The following is a 20,050-nucleotide window of genomic DNA, read 5'->3' as shown; positions in this document are numbered from 1 at the left end:
ATGAGTTCCTTGTTAAAAACTACATCTTTGCAGAGACTTTCAAAATAATTTGAATTTTCCCAAACCACTTCTTGCAACAATACAAAGTATCCCCAAAATGATTGCTTTGGCAGCTCATAAACACATTTCCTGATTGATTCCATGAAAATTGCTGCCACATCAGCCAGGGAAGTGGATGAAGGGTATGTCTCAAATTTAATAGCAGATGTGTCTCCAACCTCATAAGAAAGGGAGGCTGAGGGTATCAGAACTGTCACTTCATGGCCCTTCTTCACAAGTTCATCCAGGATTGTCCTTAAGTTGAGCCAATGACTGTATTCCATTGGCCACACCAGCACCTTCCCAGCACTCCCAGATCCAAAGAAGCCACTCAGCTGCAGCAGGAGCAGGGCTGCTGTCATTTTCACAGACATCTTGGTTAGGCTCAGCGTTGCTCTTCAAATGATGATTGTATAGCTCTAATATATATATATAAAGAGTAATAATTAGTTAAAGTATAACTAGAGCTAATACACATGAGATAGTCACAGTCTCGAGATGACAAGTCCAAAATCCAGGAGGCAGTTATGAAGGTCTGAAATGACTCCCTATTATCAGTAACCTTGATTGTATCATGTACTTGGAAAACAGAGGAAAGTAAGATCTCCCCTCTCCTCTTTCTCCCTCTAGTGTAGCATCATTGATAAGAACTTGCAATAAAGTAATATTTGTTGAGTCATATTTTTTAAATATCACAGTTCAAGGTGTCTCCATATGAATGTTGGCAATAGCAATCATTTATCATATTATTTAATGATTTTAAATAAATGGTTCAGAGGTCTACCGCATAACCTCAGAATATTCATTATTCAATATAATTATAAACACTGTATTTAAAATTAGAGATGATTTTTATCCTACATAGAAATACTGTTCTTTAAGCTTTTCCATTGGTTCCAGCTCTGCCCAACCAGGAATCTGCTTTCTTGTAACTAGGCATGCTTGCAGGAGTAAATATAATCTGAGATACTTCTGCTTCCCTGTGTGACTATCAGAGTATGGAAAGAAAGGATGCCCAAACTTAGAATTTTTCTGGTGACCTTCTGCTGGGAGGAGAAATGTCTGATGCCTTGGGGGCACCCAGGAAGAATCTGTCTTCAAAGGCCATTTACATGCGAGGTAAACTAAGGCTTTTGTAGAGCCTTTGGACCTAGGGTAATATTGGGCAAGAGACCACATAACGGCTGTACTGCTTAGCTATGCTTATGTCTTGTCTGAATCTCAAAGATGGAGTTGGTTATGGGTGACTGTCTCTCCTCCTAAAGTGATCACAGTTAATAAGTCTGCCTTTTTCTAGATTTCATAATTAATTTGACTCCTTGGTTTGGCATATTTAGGTGTGTGTGTGTGTTTGTGTGTGTGTGTATGTATGTGAGTGTTGTGTGTGTGTGTGTGTGTGTGTGTGTATGTGTAACTGCCTTGTTGAGACACACAGGCTGTGACCTCTTAATCATGTAACAGTCTTGTTTCCTTATTCTGAGGTTTTCACGTAGCTGATATAAAAGTTCTGGTGCTTTGTGATTGGCTTTGGTGCTTATATGCTTTAAAGTGCTGTTATGTTATAGGAGGTAGAGAAGGTTCTGTTTTGTGATATTAAATCTACTTCGTAACAGTAAGTCCACACTTCCTCATTTCTAATTCGATAGATGTTAGCTTTATTCCCACTTTTGACTACTAATCAATACTTTTTACTAATATCCATGTCCCATCTTTTTTTCCTATTCTGCATTTTGATCTGAATCCTTTTCTGAGTCCATGAATCTTTTGCAGACATCACCTCGAGCATAATACCTTGTTTGCAAGATATCAATAGAAAAAGACTGAGTGCCTCTCTGCTTGAGCTCCAGGGCTGTGCTATACACAGCACAAACCAAACATGAGCTCCGGTGAACTATGAGCTCTGCCTCAGAGATCAAAGGCAAGAGGACTTAGAGAGCTGGGAGAACAGGGGAAGTGGTTCATGCTCTTGTGCAGAACCGAGTTTATACTGACCTGTGTTCTCTGGGAGCCCCGAAGTGGGCTAGATGACAGAGTTGCTCCTGAGTGGGCAGCGAAGAATGGGACACCAGATGGAACTCGTGGCCAGTCCTGGGGTAAGCATGAAAGTGGGTGCAGCAAGGCGTCTAAGAGCTGGCCAGACTGGAAGCTTGAGCGGAAACTCTGGCAGGACCTCGCGGGAGTTAAGCAAGCTGGGGCGGGGACCTGGAAAATAGGCATCCACCCTGCCTGCTGCTATGTCGCCATCCTGGTTGCCTATAAGGGGTTTGTGTGGGTTGGTTTTTACTTCTCTTTGATATATAATTACGGGAGCCCAATGCTCAGGATCTTTAAAGCCTGCAGAAGTGGCAGGCTGTTTCCAAGGAGCTGCTTGGGTTGGAATCCACAGCACAGTACAGCAGTCTCCTGATGTCTCCCCTTGCCTGTTATTATATCTCTCTTGATTATAACCAGGTAAGAAGGTGAAGCCCTATTGCGTTGTTTTTTTTTTTTTTTTTTTTTTGGGCTGAGTCTTAATGACGTTAAGCATAATGATGCTGAACATACTTCTATATGTGTATTGGCCACCTGTAGTTATTTCATGGAAAATGTCTATTCAGATCCTTGGATCATCTCTCCATATTTTATATGGAGTCATGTCATGTGTTTTACTGCCCATCTGTCTTTGCACAATGTTTAAATCTTTCCCCTTTTTATTCTCCTTTCCCCTTCCTTCCTTCCTTCCTTCCTTCCTTCCTTCTTTCCCTTCCTCTTCCTCTTCCTCTCCTTCTCCTCCTCTCCTCCCCCTTTTCCTTCTCTTTCTCCTCCTCCCCCTGTCCTCCTTCTCTTCCTTCTTCTTTTTCTTCTCCTTCTCCTTCCCCTCTTCTCTTTTTATTTTGGTATATGACTTTCAAATCCATTCTTCAGGTTTGCAATTTTTTTGTTCAGGTTTGTGAATTGTCTTTTCAGTATATTATGATGTTTTTTTGATGAGAGAAGTTCTTATTTTTATGATTCCAGGTAATGAAATTTACCCTAGCTGCTTCTGTATTTGAGGTCAAGAGAAAAACAAATTTCAAATTCAGTAACAAATATATTTTCACACCTTTATTAACATCTTATATTTATAATTGTTAGCTTTACTTCTTAAAGCACTTTAAATAATTATTTGTATATATTCATTTGCATATGATCATTTAAGAGGTAGAGGCCCCTGAATGTGGGTGACAGTTCTGTGGCTTGGGCAGTCTGTGTGCCCACTGCAATGATACCAAGATTCATCCCTAGTGCATAAACTAGCTTTTTGGAGCCCATTTCCTATGGAGGGATACCTTGCTCAGTCCCGATGCAGGGGGAAGAGGCTTGGTCCTGCCTCGGCTTGATAAAAAAGACATTGTTGACTCCCCTGTCTGAGGAGCAGATTGTGGGTTTGGTGGGGGGAAAGAATGGGAGGAATGGGAATAGGGGAAGGGGGAATGGTGGTTGCTATGTAAGAAAACCTTTCAAAATAAAAATAAAAAGTACCAAAAAAGAGTTAGAGGTCCAGTTTTAATTTTTAATGCCGTATTTTTCTAAAGAGCTTTGATAAGAAAAAAGAAAAAGTAAAAGAAACAAACAAAAACAAACCCTGCAAGTTTGCCATGAACAGTTTTGTTATCCTTGTCAAATATCAACAAAATTGTATATTTTTATATGCTCTACTGTTGTGCCCAAGTTGAGACCCCCCCACCCCCCAGAGGGACACCATTGGAATTCAGTCAAATCCAGAATGCAAAAGCAAGGTTTATTCAGCAGGCAAAATTCAAACCAGCAAGCTGGGAGTTCAAAGCCTCCACACAGGACACAGCGCAATGGGGAAAGCTCCTGCTTCTCATTTGGGGTTGACATATATAGGCAAAAACCACAAGCCAGGTTTATGTAGGGTCAAGATGGTTAGTTTTGCTGAGTACAGGGTATGGACTCCTTCTGCATACTCTTTCCTTTAAGCAGTTACTTCTGCTTCTGTGAATGCCCCTCACCCTACTCCCAAGCAGTTTTTTACTGCTCTTGTCTAGACCACAAAACTGGGTGTCAATAGGGGCTAGTTGCTAGAGACAGTTGGTTTGCACTTTTGCAAAGGTTCCTGTTGCCAGCTAACTCTTTATGCTGCAAAGTTCTTGAACCCAGTGCCTTAACCAGCTCCTCATTAAGAAAGCTTCTTAAAAATTTCCATGTCCTTACACTGTAACTTTAGCACTCACACACAAAATATAACAAAGCATAAAAGTAATAAATATCAACACCAAACATTAAGGATAATTTAATACTAATATATGATTTAATATGATTATGTGTATATAAAAACTGTAGTTATTACCTGTGTCAAAGAACATAATACACTGATACAACAGTTTTGTTTTAAATAAAGATAAGAAGCAAACCTAGATCAAGAAACAAACAGGAAATGCTTATTTCCCAACATTGTAACAACGAAAATGAATAGGAATCTTTGATATACATACATATATACATATATGTTTATATATGTTTATGTGTGTCTAACAAATTATCTACCATCTATCTATCTATCTATCTATCTATCTATCTATCTATCTATCTATCTATCTATCTATCTATCTATCTATCTACCATCTATCTATTTTTGAGACAGAGTTGCTCATGTAGCCCTGGCTGTCCTAGAACTCTCTCTCTGTAGACCAGGCTGGCTTGGAAGTCAGAGATTCATTTGCCTTTGGCCCTGGAGTGATGGGGTTAAAAGCATGTGCCACCATGGTTTTTTTTTTTCGTTTTTGTTCTTTTCTTCATGTATAATTTTACATGAAATAATTTTTTTCGTTTTGGGTTTTTTAAATTTATTTATTATGTGTACATTATTCTGTCTGTGTGTCTGCCTGCAGGCCAGAAGAGGGCATACAGATTGCATTTCAGATGGTTGTGAGCCACCATGTGGTTGCTGGGAATTGAACTCAAGATCTTTGGAAGAGCAGGCAATGCTCTTAACCACTGAGCCATCTTTCCAGCCCCCTGGGTTTTTGAAATGGGTTTTTTTTTCTTTTGTGTGTGTAGCCTTGCCTATTATGGAATTCATTCTGTACTACTAGCTGGTCTTGAGCTCACAGAGATTCCCTTGTATCTGCCTCCAGAGTGCTGGTACTAAAGGTTTGTGCCACCAGTGTCTGACTACATAAAGCAATTAGAAAATAAAAATAAAAAAGAAGTTTAGATTACCCAGGCAAGAAGGCATACACCTTTAATCCCAGCACTCAAGTGGCAGATGCAAGAGGATCTCTATGAGTTCAAGGCTAACTTGGGCTACCTAGAGGATTTGAGAATGCCTGGAGCTGCATAATGAGAGTCTGTCTCAAGAATACAGATAATCATTCACAAGAAGAACAAATGGAAGAAAAGGATAAAAAGAAAATAAAAAATAAAAATGATAAAGAATCATAATTTTTTCATCAAACACTGGTGCTGAAGTATTGGCTCAGCAGTTAAGAGGGCTGGTTGTTTTTTTCAGAGGACCCAGTTGGATTCCCAGCTCCCACATGTCTCACAGACATCTGTAACACAGAGTTAAATATGCCATCTTCTAGCTTCTTAATGCATCAACCATGCATGTGGTACACTCATATACATGCTGAGAAAACACTCATACAGCATATGTCAACAAAAAAGTTTTAAAAATAGGAATCTAAAACGTAATCCCAAGCAAGTAGGCTTGGAGAGAGATTAGGATTGCATTATAAAGCAAATTCTATAAAATATATAAAATTAAAAAATACAGTATGAAAACTAATGGGGCAATATGTCTTTAAATTCTAGGTATACAGAGACTTGAATTAAGAGATAAGCAAGGCAGAAAAAGTGTTTAAAGTGAACCTTTGAATGACCACACCACCCTGAACCAGCTTGACCTCATCTAAAGTGAACTTTGGTTTCAGCTCAGGAGTATTGGCAGGAGCCAGAGTCTGCTTCTGTTGTCCTATAATTTTCTTCCTGTGAACAATCAGTTTTCTTTTAACCCTTGTGAGCAATGACTTTTTTTCTGGCAAGTGCTGCCTTTATAGCTTGGGCCTGTAACTTGGGGACTTTGGCATAATCTGTTTGCAAATCTATGGGGAACTCACTTGGGCAGTTTCAGCTCTCTTCCTTATTTCATTTATTCCTGGCATCAGTTTGCCTGTGTTGCTATTAAAATTTTGAAAGCTAATCATAGGAGCTTTTACATCATAAAGGTAATCTATGTCTTATTGTCAGGGTCATGAGATAGAAATCCCAATTTTTTCTTAATAAATGCATGTCATCTGCACACAGAAATCACAGTACACCTTGGAGCATTCGTCCTATTTCTAGACTTTCACTATCAAGTTATATCTGAGTTATCTAGGATATCAGATTAGGATAGTCTTGTTTTTACAATTAGAATTTGATCCTACCCATGAGACCCTTATAGTATATACCTGGATTAAAGAACTAGATCCTTAGATTCATTAAAAATTATTCACTGAGTATCGCATTGTTCTATGAAGTGGGGATATATGAAGAAGAAGACATGGTCACCATCCATGATATAGGGTGGGTGTAAGCTGTCACTGAAAGTGCAAATAAGTGATACAACATGTCACAGTCCCATGACCTGAGTGCCATTTTTGTAGAAGGAGCGGTGGGCTGCATCCCTGCCGCTTATGGCCCAAAATAACAGTTCCCTCATGGCTAGCTTTACACCCCAAATAACAACGCACAAATTGTATTCGTTTAAACACTGCTTGGCTCATTAGCTCTAGCCTCTAACTGGATAACTCTCACATCTTGATTAACCCATTTCTATTAATATGTGTAGCACCATGAGGTGGTGGCTTACCAGGAAAGATTCTAGCCTATGTCCATCTCGGAGAGGAGAGCCATTGAGTCTGCTTCATTGCCTTCTTCCCAGCATTCTGTTCTGTTTATTCCACCCACCTAAGGGCTGGCCTATCAAAAGGCCAAGGCAGTTTCTTTATTAACCAATGAAAGTAACACATAGACAGAATACCCACCTACATCAATTGCTGTTTTATTCCTGATGTTTAGAATTCCTGGATTTTTACTAACTGGAATGGAAATGAAATATGATGGTTGTATGATGACACATGGTTATATCATAACAGACACTGGTATGACCTCCAAATAAAGTTGGAGTTGTGTGACTCCCAGATTCTTCCTTAATTAGTATTTCCTTATTTGATTCAGGACCATCATAATGTAGGAGGGCTCAACATACTGTGGAAAAGAGCCCAAGGATGATCCCTCCAATATCAAGTCAGCCCAATCTGCTGTGGATGGTACCACAAGGATTGTCCTCTCAATCAAGAATCAAAATCCATTCCCAAAGACTTACCAATAGACCAGACTTTCCTCAGATGACTGTAGGTTTTGCCAAGTTTGTCAAGAAGCTAACTAGATGGATAACTAAATATTTTTTGATGTGGGATTCTCCTCTGTATGCTGTGAATAAGGTTGGTTAATAAAGAACTGTCTTAGGCCTGCACAAAGCAGAACTTGGGTAGGTGGGAAAAACTAAACTGAATGCTGAAGGCAGAGGCAGTGAGAAGCCATGGAGCTGCCACCAGAGACAGGCATGCCCAAACTTTGCTGGTAAGTCACAGCCACAAACAATACACAGATTAATAGAAATGGCTTAAATTAAGATGTAAAAGCCAATAAGAAGCTAGAGCTAATGGGCCAACCAGTGATTTAATTAATACAGTTTCTGTGTGGTTATTTGGGGGCTGAACAGCCGGGAAAAAATGAACAGCCTCCTACTACATTTTCTAATTGGATTTGAGCCCTTCTCTAGTGGAAGGATCCTGACACTATAAACCTCATTAAAAATCAAGAAAATCCTAGGTTGGACCTACTATTGCTATTGTTCTAAATGGTCATGTTAGCAAATTACCTTCTAAAAGTTTATATTATCTGAGATCTGGGTTGATACTTTTCAGAGAAGCTTTTTTTTATAATGCAGAACAATCAAGTCAGAGACTTAAAATTGCTCAAAGAACCAAAAATAAACAGGCCCATGGTAAGGTTCAAGAAATAGTGCAGCAAAATGAGGTAGGAATGTAAGAATCCAATTATGAGAAGTGCTATGGAACACTTTCTTCTGGACATGCCATGGCCATTGCATTTATAAACTCAACGAATCTGTCAGCTAATAGGACTTGCATAAGATCAAGAGACCAAAATTCCACAATAAATGGGGAGGAGCTCCTAATACTCCACCCATAAATAAAAATCTGTTGGCAGCCATGGATTCTGGAAGGAACTGAATACTATCAAGAGGATTGCGTGTACATGGGTACACTTCTCATGATCCAGCAATGTCCCTCCACGAATGCATGTATGCTTCTACAGACAGTACTAATTGGACTTACAAAGTTATTAAAAATAAAATAAGAGGACATAAAGTTGGAATTGGGACATATTAGAGGAGATCCAGTGGGAAGTAGGAATGTGATCATGAGAGATGAATTTAATATTTCACTGAATCGAGGTAAGAGTTTCTAAATTAATAAATTATACAAAATCCACCAAACAAATTGTGAGATTCTGGGGGACATTTCAGATTTGGAATATAATTTGAGTTAGGTGTTGTTGGGACTTAAAAAACTGTGGTCTTGTCATCCATGTGTGCTCTATAAGTGAGAAAAAATGGAATTTTTGAAAGCTCAAGTCTGCTTCAAAAGGCTGAAATAAGAGTGACAGTGTCCAGATCAATTGTAACTAAGGGATATGATGGAAATCCTCCCCCGCTGTGATGCACTGGAGCAGGTCCATGTGTCAGGCCTCCCCACTTCAGCTACTCCCTTTTCTTCTTCTTTCCAGATTTAGTAAATCTCTGGCAGCAAAGGAGGCAACACTTTGTGATGACGAACATCACAGTCAGCACGCAAGCAAGCAGGAATCCAAGTACGTCTAGAGAGTGGTACTGGTACCAGGTGAGGTCATGCGCTGCCACGCGAAGGTGCTTGGCTCCCTTGTGGCGCATGACAAACTCGATCCAGAAGACGGCCCTGTCCAGGGGCTTCACGGGCTGGTCGTGGTGGATTCTTGATAGCCGCATGGCGTTCTCCTTATAGCTAAAGACATCACCATCAAAAGCCAATTAGTTTACTTTCTTCAAGCCTATGAAAGTTTCAGGGAAAGCATCACGAGACTCAATAAATGTCATGGAGGAGTACTAGGTACAGTGTGGTTTTGACTGGGACATGTTTGGAGGTTTGCCTGGAAGTTTCTATTTTCTGTGAAATTCTTTCCAAAACTAAAATAGGGAATCATTTTACTAAGGAAATCTTTTCAGCAGAGCAAATATTGACAAGCCTTTTCTACCACTGTAAGAGGGGTGGTTCATACAGTCTGATGATGATTATATTGATGCTCTTGACAAGAAATTGTATCAATATTCTTTGGAAGTTTAATAAAAACACTATTAGTGGTTAAAATGAAAATGGGTAAGAATGGAATATACCTTGCACAAGATGACTTCAGGGCTGGGATGCAGGTCTTTGATAACTTGCTTATAAATTATTTCCATCATCAAATTTTTCTAAACTAACTTCACATATAGTAAGTCTATAGGGATAGTTTACAGTCTTGTTTTACAGTAAACCTCATTGGATAATGCTTGAATGATATTTCTATTGCTGTTGTTGTTTCAAACTTCTACTGTCCCATTGGATACAATTTATCTAAACTAGTACCAACTTAAACAAAATCACTGTACTCACGAAGGGTCGTTAATGACTGTCTTCACAGCATGGAGTAAATCTGTGCTGGACATTGTGAGAAAGTCCACTCGAACCCCTGCTCCTTTGGTCTTCATGTGAACAACATTATCAAATTGGTCTCCAAACAAAGGAATGCCCACCACAGGGATCCCATGGTAGATTGCCTCATAGATGCCATTGGTGCCACCATGAGTTATAAAAGCTTTGGTTTTAGGATGACCTAGCAAGGGGAGAAATTAAGGGGAAATATTAAATATAAGTCTGAGAAAGGAAATGAAAGGCAAGGAAAAAGGCACAGAAAGGGCAAATATTCTCTAGACAACAAGATCATACCCATGGAATGGAATTGAAGTCCTCTCATGTCTTATAGTATGGAGCATCACAAGTCCATGGATGATTATTGAAGTCCACATAGAGGTAGTGAGGTGTGGAAGTAGAATGATTTTTGCAGTGAACAGAAAGGGAGAACTCCTTCCAAGTGGGGTAAACAGCAAGTGCGAGCACAGGAGAGAATGTTCTCCTAAAGAGACAGTGAAGCCACTGCTTGTGATGGCCACTTCCATGTGGTAGGCTGTTGTTGCTCATACTGATGGGATGAGGCTTTGGACAAGCAGTACTTCATCCAATATAAGACTGCCTCATAATGTGGAGTTTTGGGGAAGCTAGTAAATGAAGGGTCAGTAATGAAAGAATACCATCTTCACTGGCATTTGAAATTGTGCTACCCTAGAGGAAAGGGCAGATGTAAAGGTTTCAAAATAGGAGGTGAACACACAAACATGAAGAAGTGATTTAAGTTTATCTGAATGAAAACTACAGAAGAGATAATAATGGATTCTCCCATCTCCACTGTTACTGTACACCATATTTACATAAGTTCTTTATTTATTTTCTCCAGGACTAGTTCATTTATGACATTTGTCATAAATGCATTAGTGTGGACATCCCCTCTCCTTAGCAGCCATTCCTATGTCTCAGGCATCTCTCTATGCTTACCAAGAAGGTCATTCTGGGGAATCCATTTGTACAGCCGAGTGTTGGAGCCCAAGGTGTCTGGCTTCTTGCCTTCAAATCGCCAAAGAACCTGTTAAGATGAAGCTAGCCTCTTATTACTTTGGTCAAATGTCAAGTTCCTCCGGCTAGATTTCTGGAGAGATTAAGAATCAAAGCAGATAAACCCAGTCCCTAATGGCCAGGCAGTGAGGATGGATGATGGGAACCGTGAAGAACTGCTACAGCAAGGAGGCAAGTTCTCTTCACTGTCCTTCATTTGGTCTCATGCTTATCCAAATTTCACCTTAATATTTAATCAACAACAACTTAGGCAAAGTTAGGTCTAGTAATGTGAATCAGAAAGAGTTAAGAAATGTGTGAATGTAATTCTAGTTCAACAATCTACCAAAGTTACTATTATATACCAGTTTGTTTCTCTAGTAATGTCAAGCAGGACTTATGGAATGTCTTCCATACTATTCATGTTCATTTCCCAGCACCCAGATGGCAGCTCAGGGATGTCTCTCTGTAGCTCCAGTTCCAGAGGATCTGAAACCCTCTCACAAACATTCATGCTGGCCAAACACTAATGTGCACTAAAAAAAAAATTGTATGCAAATGGATGGAACTAGAAAAACTATCCTGAGTAAGGTAACCTAGACTCAGAAAGATGAACATGGTATATGCTTACTCATAAGTGGATACTAGCTGTAAAGCAAAGGTTAACTATGTTATGGTCCATGACCCTAGCGAAGCTATGTAACAAGGTGAACCCTAAGAAAAACATTTATATCGATCCACCTGAAAAGGAGAAATACATAAGATAGCCTGTCTAAATTGGGAGAATTGGGGTGGCAGAAGAAGGGAGAGAAGAAAAGGAAGATGAAGGGAGAGTTGGAGGGGGGAGGAGAATTGAGGGAACAGAATAGTCAAGATGGAGGAAGTACTGAGATGAGATCAAGGAAAGAGATATTTTGATTGAGGGAGCCATTATAGGGCTAGCAAGAAACCTGGAACTATAGAAGTTCCCAGAAATCCACAAGGATGATCACAGCTAAGATCAGAAGCAATAGAGAAGAGGGTGCTCAAACTGCTCATGCCCTGTAGTCAGACTTATGAATATCTTAAATGTCACCATAGATCCTTCATCCAGCAACTGATGGAAACAGAGGCAGAGACCCACAGTGGAGCACTGGGCTGAGTTCCCAAAGTCCAGTTGAGTTGAAGAGAGGGAGGAGTGAGAATATGAGCAAAGAGGTCAAGTCCATGATGGGGACACACATAGAAACAGTTTACCTAGCTAATGGGAACTCACCAACTCTAGCAGGACAGTGAAGGAACTAGCATAGAATAAAACTAGAGACCCTCTGAATGTGGGTAATAGTTGCATGGCTGGGGCAGACTGAGGGGCCACTGGCAGTAGACACCAGGATTTACCCCTACTGCTTGTAATTGCTTTTTGGGAACCCATTCTCTTTGGGTGAATATCTTGTTCACCCTAGATATATGAGGCAGGGCCTTGAACCTTTCCCAAAGCAATGTGCCGTACTGTTTCCGAGGAGTGGGTGGTGGGGTGGTGGGGAGAAAGTGGAAGAAATAGAAGTAGGAGAGGGAGTGGGAACTGGGACTGGTATGTAAAATAAAAGAGACAGTTTGTTTTCTTAAAAACATAATAATAAAGAATAAAAGAAAGAAACAAGAGAAAAAGGAAAAAAGGAATGTATGATTGTCATTCCAGTTCAATAGTCTACCAATGGTACTAATAGGTACCTTGACTTTTTTCCAATATATATTTATAGCAGTTTTACTTTCCAAATGCAATATAAATCTTTGTCAATGATATTTGTGTTAGTTCACTTTTAATCACTTTTATCATAGGTATATTCTAGAATAGGTCCTTATAGCATGACATCGATGTAAGCATGTGGTCACTCTAGAGCAAGTCCCAGTTACCCCCTATTTCAGCATTAAAAGTTTCAGTCCCCCAGGTGGAATTGGGGTTGGTAAATCCTATCCTACCTACTCTTTTGAATAGTAAGGAAAATATTACCACACACAAGCCCAGTTTAATTTGTATTTGGTTACATTTGGTTAAGATTACAAAGGAATATTTCACTATTATGAAAACCCCCTTTAAAAATTTATACTTCTTTTTCTAATTTGTTTTATTAAGGTGATTTTTTTTCAAGCAATAAGTTCTGATTATATTTTTCCCTCCCCAGCCCTTTGCCTTTCATCCATCACACTCTTTCTTTGTGTCTCTTTAGAAAACAAATAAACATTTAATAAAAATGAAATGATATAAAAGATAAATAAACCAGAATAACACAAATGTCATTTTAAAAATAAGGATTTTTTTTTAAAATTTATGTGTAAGCTAGTGTGTCTCTATGCATGAGTGTGTATATGTCATGGTTTAAAAAGGTGTGGTCCCCGTGGATTCATATGTTTCAATGTTTGGCCTATTGGGAGTAGCACTATTTGGAGGTGTGGTCTTGTTAGAGGAATCGTAGCCTTGTTGGAGGAATTGTGTCACTGTGGAGGAAGGCTTAGTGTACTCATATGTTCAACCTATACCCAAAGTGTCACACAGTCTCCTTCTGCTACCTGTGGATAAAAATGTAGAAATCTGCTCCTTCTTCAGCATCATGTCTTCCTGCATGCTCCTGGCCATGAGGATAATGAACTAAACCTCTGAAATGGTAAGCCAGCCCCACTTAAATATTTGAAATTATATATGATATATAACTATAAGAGTTGCTGTGATTATGGTGTCTCCTCATAGCAATAAAAACCCTAAGACAGTGTGTATGTACATATGCATGGAAAATGTGTGTGGGTATCATGACAGGCTGGGCCTTGAATCCTATGGAGATACAATTATAGGCAGTTGGGGGCTGATAAATATGGCATCTCAAAATAAGTTCATATCCTCTGGGAGAGCAATGCTTGTTCTTCAAGGATGAGGCACTTCTCCAGTCCTACACCTGCAAATTTTGAGTGCTTCCTTATTGTTACAGGGCCAGTGCACTTACTGGTTATAATTTAAATGTTGTATAGTTATACTTTAGTGTGCGCATAATCTTCAGATATCCTCCAGGAAAATAAAGGAAGTAACAAGCCACAGTTTTGTGCATATAATACCTTCCTACCATCAAGTTTGCAAACATTTGTTTAGTGTTTTTCTTTTTAAGCACAATATTAATAACAAGGTTATTATTCAAAACCACCACCTAATATTTGTCATTTCCCCCCTGTATTTCTGTGTCACAAGTGACCTCAGGGATGAGCTAGAGCTATCGTGAAAGCTTCAATTTCACAGGAGGTTTCTGCAGTCACACTTGAACAGGATGTGACCATCTCAGTGAGGATGCCACACTGAGGCACTGTATCTCACCTTCTGTGGAATCTGGGCAAGGCCTGCTGCAATCACATTGGCCCTTTCTTCTGTTACGGCACCCACCATGGACCCCAGGGAAAACACCACCACACCATGTTCTCCGGAAGACTGGACGAAGTCTTCTATTTCCTGTTGATGAAATATCAGCCCATCACAAACAGCAGCAACACTAAACAACCTGCATAAAAACTGACACCAACATTCACAGGAAGAAACTGAGCAGCATTAAAAATGATCACAGTGGTGGGTGTTTAAGAACTATTACACATAAGATTTACAGTTTTAGTTAAGTGTAAGGTTACAGTTCTTTGTGTTATATATACTGGCATTCACACAAACAGTTCTGAAACATTTTCATATTGAAAAGTAAGATTTGTTAATAGTAAATTCAAAATTCTCTTTCTTCCTACCTAGTCTCTTGGTTACCAAACATCTGCCTTTTTTCTATTATTTTAATTAGTCGAGGGAGTTTGCTTAAAGTTTTCCTATTTTATTTATGTCTCTTTCATTGGCTAGTTTACTTAGTATACCGTCATTAAGGTCATATCATGTGTCCTATACCCTAAGATTTTACATTTTAGTGATTCTTTTTTCTATTTATAAAATTCAAATACAAAAACTAGCATATGATTTTGATCAATAATTCTGGTGATACTTAGGTTACTTTCCCCTTTCTTAATTACTGTTCTAATGTTGTGAGGATTAAGACAGTTTCTAAAAGAAAACATTTAATTGGAGGCTTGCTTAAAGTTTCAGATGGTTAGTTTATGAGCATCACGATCGGGAGCACCATGGCAGGCAGGCAGAGCACTGGAATTGTAACCCAGAACTAATCTTGAAGCATAAATGACTCACAGATAGCCAGGCATGTTTTAGGTTTTTGAAACCTCAAAGCCTACCCCCAGTGACACATTTCTTCAACTAAGTCACACCTCCCAATCCTTCCTAAACAGTTCACCCATTGGGAATCAAACATTCAAATATATGATCCTATTGGGTCATTCTTGTTCAAGCCACCATGCACCCTTCCCTTCAGGAATAGCACCGCTATGGTCATCCTCGCATTATGATCTAGTGAAGGTTTTTTATTCAGTTCTTTTATATACATTCTCAGGAGCAGAATTCATGGACCACAAACCTATTTCTAATTTGGTTCACACACTTTCCACTCTCTTTTCATTTGTGTTCTTTCTAGCATGTTAATTTCACTGGAAAGAAATTTACTATGTGCTGTCAATTTATGTTACTGTGTCTGTTACGGCAAATATATGTGTATGTATGTTTTTTTGCTGGAGTTTGCTTTCACTTTTGTGAATGATCAAGAAAGTAAATAAAGCCATTGTGACTTGTGAACATGAGTTTTTCTTTGTTCATACTCCATCTATTTTGTCTCAAACCACTTTGTATAGGACTTGTCTTTTGGAACTCTCCCTGCATTTAATATTTGTGTTTTCTACAGTCAAATATATGAAAAGGTTTTATGAAGCAAAATCCTGCTAAATTGATTTAATCCTAATGGTAGTCACACTCTTGTGATGGAACAGATAAAGGCACTTCTACTGGCAGCTTTCTTTATCTAAATTGCCATGACTCTCTGAGTTGATAGACATTCTGAAGAAATAAAATATATTCACTCTTTCTGAAAATTCAAAGACAACAGCAGTAAACAAATGGGACAATGTTTACCTTTGGCAGAGGCTTGGCAGGTCGGCAGTGGAGTCCTCCAACATACTCAAAGTTTGGTAAGACAGGGTGAGGAAATTCCAAATCCCAATAGGTCCGAATGAGCCATATATCTGCCTTCCCCATCATCTCAGAGAGTGTTGTGGGTCTTCCTGTAAAGGAATCAGAACAGTCAAGGTAGGACAGGTAACAAAATTGTCAGGTGAAAATGATTATGCCAGGTAGTCTTCAGGAATTGAGAGATCTGGGACCCAGTTTGTCTGTGATCCACAGTGCTAGCACAATCCATGAGCACCCCAGCTCTGAGCCCAGAGCCAGCAAAAGAAGCACACCCTGGATTTGAAACCCGAGTCAGCAAAAACAAAACAAAACATAACAAAACAAAGACTTTATCCATGAACCCAGAACTGGAGAAAAACACCTCAGGTCTGAAATCAGAACCAAAAGAACACATTTTGCCCCTGGAATCAGAACCTCTTAAAAAAAAATCTTACCCTGGCCCTAAAATTGGAGCCTAAAAACAAAAAAGGATCAGAGAAAGACACAAAGTTTGACCCTGAAATCAGAGCCATCTCTGCCCCTGTCGTAAAATCAACCAATTGCTGAGCAGGAAAAAACAATTAATCTGTGAATAGGGAAGTAGTAATCTTCAGTCTAGAGGCATGACTTTACCAGGCCTTAGTCTGGAAGGGGCAGCCAATCACAAACCTGTAGACTTGAAATTCCCCAAGCTTTCCTCTTTATAAAAATCCCCTCCCCACTTGGCTCAGGGTCCTCTCCTGCTCTGCTCTTTTTGCTGCTGTTGCTGCTCTCACTGCTGCGGCCACTACTCCAGATAGACTTTGGGACCCAAGTTAACTCACAATAAAGACTCTTTGCTTTTGCATAAGATTTGGTGTCATGGTGGTATTTCAGAGTTTCAGACTTTGGGCATAACAGAGCACTTTGATAATGTAACCAGAGTTGGTTATAAGTGTGATTATGATAGAAGACATATTTGACTATCTATCCATCATCTATCTGTCTGTCTGTCTATCTATCTATCTATCTATCTATCTATCTATCTATCTATCTATCTATCTATCTGAGTGTATATTTGACGTAAGTTTGTAATATCATTCCCATACTTATATATGTATACACACACACACACACACACACACACACAAAGTCAGTCACTGTGCAAATGATATGGGAGAAGATCCCACATCTGTAGCACACCTTGGAAATTCATGATTACCAATTATCTAGATATGCCATTTTAATATAACCAATTCCATTACCTATAAGTCTTGTTTGTCATACTCAGGGCAACACTTTTGCCTGCCACTCTCCATCTAGTTTGTCCTGCCTGAACCTTGATGTGCACTCCTCTACGTGAACTGAGAATTTTGGGCTATTTTGTTGTGTTTTGAGGTTTTCTGATAGAGCCCATGGTGGTTCCTACGTAACTATGTAGCTATAGTTGACCTTGAACTCCAGATCCTCTTCCTCTAAATGTCAACTCCTGGGAACCAGGCATGTGCTGCCATTCCCAGTATAAACACTGATGGAGATACTTCTTCAGCACTTCATTTTGAGAAAGGGTCTCACTGTATAGCCCAAGTTAACCTCAAAGGGAATTTTTGATTATACCTGAGTTCCTTGTCCTCATGCTGTTCTTGATTCATGTTTGATTATGCAATAATCATGAATTTTGTGAAGATCCAAAAATGTGAGCCTACTTCTACCTTGTCTGATGGTCAGTGAGTTTGGAGGTGTCTCACAATTGTTTACAACAATCAAAATAAAGGTAGAAGTAAAAATTAATTATTTACATCTGACATTACATGTGACACAAAACATAAGCTCCCTACCTATGACACAAGTAATGGCAGCAATGTAATGATGATGATGATGATGATGATGATGCTACTACACAGGTCAAACTACTGTTTTAAAACATGAAATAAAATGACTTATTGATCTGTTATTTATTAAAGAAATTCTTGGAGATTTGTTTTGTGTGTGTGCCTTTCTGAAGAGTCCCAGGCAAGTGATAAAAAAAGGCTTTGCAGTTGACATTGGGATATAAGCTTTTCTATAATCATTTGAATTTGGCAGATAATTTCACAGCTTCACCATTTTACTTAGGAGAGATGAATCCTCCTGCTGCCTATCCTGTTGTTTAAAGTTCCCCTTGAATGACACAGCAAATTTTGAATGCAACAATCCCAGTTGACCATGGCACTTACCCAAGACCTCACTGTAAAGCTGATTCCAATTCTTCTCATTAAATATTTGGAACCAAAAGTCAAAAGAAAGCATAAAAATCAGATTTTGTACCCTCTCCATGAATGTCATTCGATCACTCAATTCTGACTGAGCAACGGGCACATAGGAAGGAGGCAGTGGTAGTCCTCCACTGTACTTCTCATGTGTGGATCCAGGGAAGAATCGCAGACTGTACACAAGTGGTATCTTGAGAATCTCAGCCAGCAGGTCACCGCAGGGCACAAAGGGATCGGCTACTATGACATCAAAGCTTGAATTTTGTAGTTTTGCCATGAGTTCCTTGTTAAAAACTGCATCTTTGCAGAGACTTTCACAATATTTTGAATCTTCCCAAGCCAATTCCTGATATAATAAAAAGTATCCCCAAAATGATTGCTTTGGCAGCTCATAAATGTATTTATTGAGTGAGTCCTTGTAAAGTTCCTCCAATTCAGCCATGGATAAAGATGCAGGATATTTCTCAAACTCAATAGCAGATGTGTCTCCAACCTCATAAGAAAGGGAGGCTGAGGGTATCAGAACCGTCACTTCATGATCCTTCTTCACAAGTTCATCTAGGATTGTCCTTAAGTTGAGCCAATGACTGTATTCCATTGGCCACACCAGCACCTTCCCAGCACTCCCAGATCCAAAGAAGCCACTCAGCTGTAGGAGGAATAATGCTGCCTTCATTTTTACAGACATCTTGTTCAAATTTAGAGTTGTCTCTCAAATGGTGATCCTCCAGATCTTGCAGGTACAGAAAGAGTAATAACTAGTTAAAGTATAACTTGTACTTATCAAAGTAAATACACCTGGGACAATCAGAGCTCTGGATGCAAAGTGCAAAAACCAAGAGGCAGATGTGTATATGTGAAATGACTCCTGTTTCTCAGTGACTTGAATCTATAATGGATAACAGTGAAAAGTAAGATATCCATTCTTCTCTCTCTCCTCTTGATAAAGAACTTGCCGTAAAAACATAAGTGTTGAGTCACATTTTTTAAGTATCAACAGTTCAGTGTGTCTTCATACAAATGTTGGCAACAGCAATCATTTACCGTATTATTTAAAGATTTTAAATAAATGGTTCAGAGGCACTTAGTATAACTTCAAAATTATTAACATTGTAATTAAATTTAAAGCTAATTTTATTTTAGGGAGAAGTCCTTTTCTTTTTGTCTTTCCATTGGTTCCAGCTCTGCCCAACCAGGAATCTGTTTTCTTGTAACTAGTCAGCATGCATGCATGAATATATTCTAATGAGACACTTCTTCTTCCCTTCTTGACTACCAGAGTATGGAAAGCATGAATGCCAAAATTAGAATTTTCATGGTGACCTTCTCCTGGGAAAAGAAATGTCTAATACCTTGGGAGGCCCCAGGAGGAATCTGACATAGAAGATCATTTCCAGGTGTTGGCATACAAAAGAGTTTCACAATAGCCAGGAATAAAGTATAACAAAGGTTTATTTATTTGGGGATAAACTCTGAGAAAGGGTAGCTATCCACAATCTTCTGCATACACTGGGAACTAGACCAAATCTAGCAGCCAAGAGGGCAACACAAGCTTTGCATCTGCATGAGACCACACCCAAAGTGAACTAGTATAGTACAGTTCTAAATTTAATACAAAACTATGTACAATAAGAACAAGTACCAAGACCTCAATATAAATCTGACCACAGTCAACCTGATCAAAGAGGAAGTGGGAAGTAGTCTTTAATGTATGGGCACAGGAGACTGCTTCATAAATTTAATATCAGTAGCACAGATACTGAGGGCAACAATAAATCAATATGACCTCCTGAAACTGAGAAGTTTCTGTAAATCAAAAGACACTGTCAATAAGAGAAAAAGGCAGCCTACTAAATGAGAAAAGATCTTCACCAACTCCACATTAGAGGACTGATTTTTAATGTTCATAAAGAACTCAAAAA

The 20,050-nt window shown here is 39.1% G+C and overlaps 2 protein-coding genes across 3 annotated transcripts in view; both read right to left on the bottom strand.

Annotated features, from left to right (window-relative positions):
- Positions 1-2,295, bottom strand: part of LOC101987056 (UDP-glucuronosyltransferase 2B18-like) — a 10,401-nt gene extending 8,106 nt beyond the window's left edge. Inside the window, exons 1-2 of the mRNA XM_005359432.1 lie at positions 2,032-2,295; positions 2-458 (exon numbers count right to left, since the gene is read on the bottom strand). Coding sequence (XP_005359489.1) covers positions 2-413 — 412 coding nt within the window. The 5' untranslated portion in view covers positions 414-458; positions 2,032-2,295. The remainder of the gene's footprint in view (position 1; positions 459-2,031) is intronic.
- A 5,445-nt stretch (positions 2,296-7,740) lies between these two features.
- On the bottom strand, positions 7,741-18,843 carry LOC101980171 (UDP-glucuronosyltransferase 2B31-like). Of its 2 annotated transcripts, none has more exons than XM_005359407.3 (6): positions 18,093-18,843; positions 15,862-16,010; positions 14,173-14,304; positions 10,779-10,866; positions 9,783-10,002; positions 7,741-9,134 (listed from the first exon to the last, which is right to left on the bottom strand). In XM_005359407.3, the coding sequence occupies exons 1-6, from the start codon at positions 18,814-18,816 to the stop codon at positions 8,855-8,857; spliced, it is 1,593 nt and encodes a 530-aa protein (XP_005359464.1). In that variant the 5' UTR covers positions 18,817-18,843; the 3' UTR covers positions 7,741-8,854. The 2 variants fall into 2 exon arrangements, with proteins under 2 accessions (XP_005359464.1, XP_005359465.1); XM_005359408.2 differs by having other exon boundaries at positions 8,892-9,180; positions 18,093-18,816.
- Positions 18,844-20,050: the final 1,207 nt, after the last annotated feature.

The sequence above is a fragment of the Microtus ochrogaster genome, linkage group LG1 (genome assembly GCF_000317375.1).
Source record: "Microtus ochrogaster isolate Prairie Vole_2 linkage group LG1, MicOch1.0, whole genome shotgun sequence".
In the NCBI taxonomy this organism is placed as follows: Eukaryota; Metazoa; Chordata; class Mammalia; order Rodentia; family Cricetidae; genus Microtus; species Microtus ochrogaster.
The sequence above is the reverse complement of the archived record's forward strand: the minus strand, read 5'-3'. Positions and strand labels throughout refer to the sequence as shown.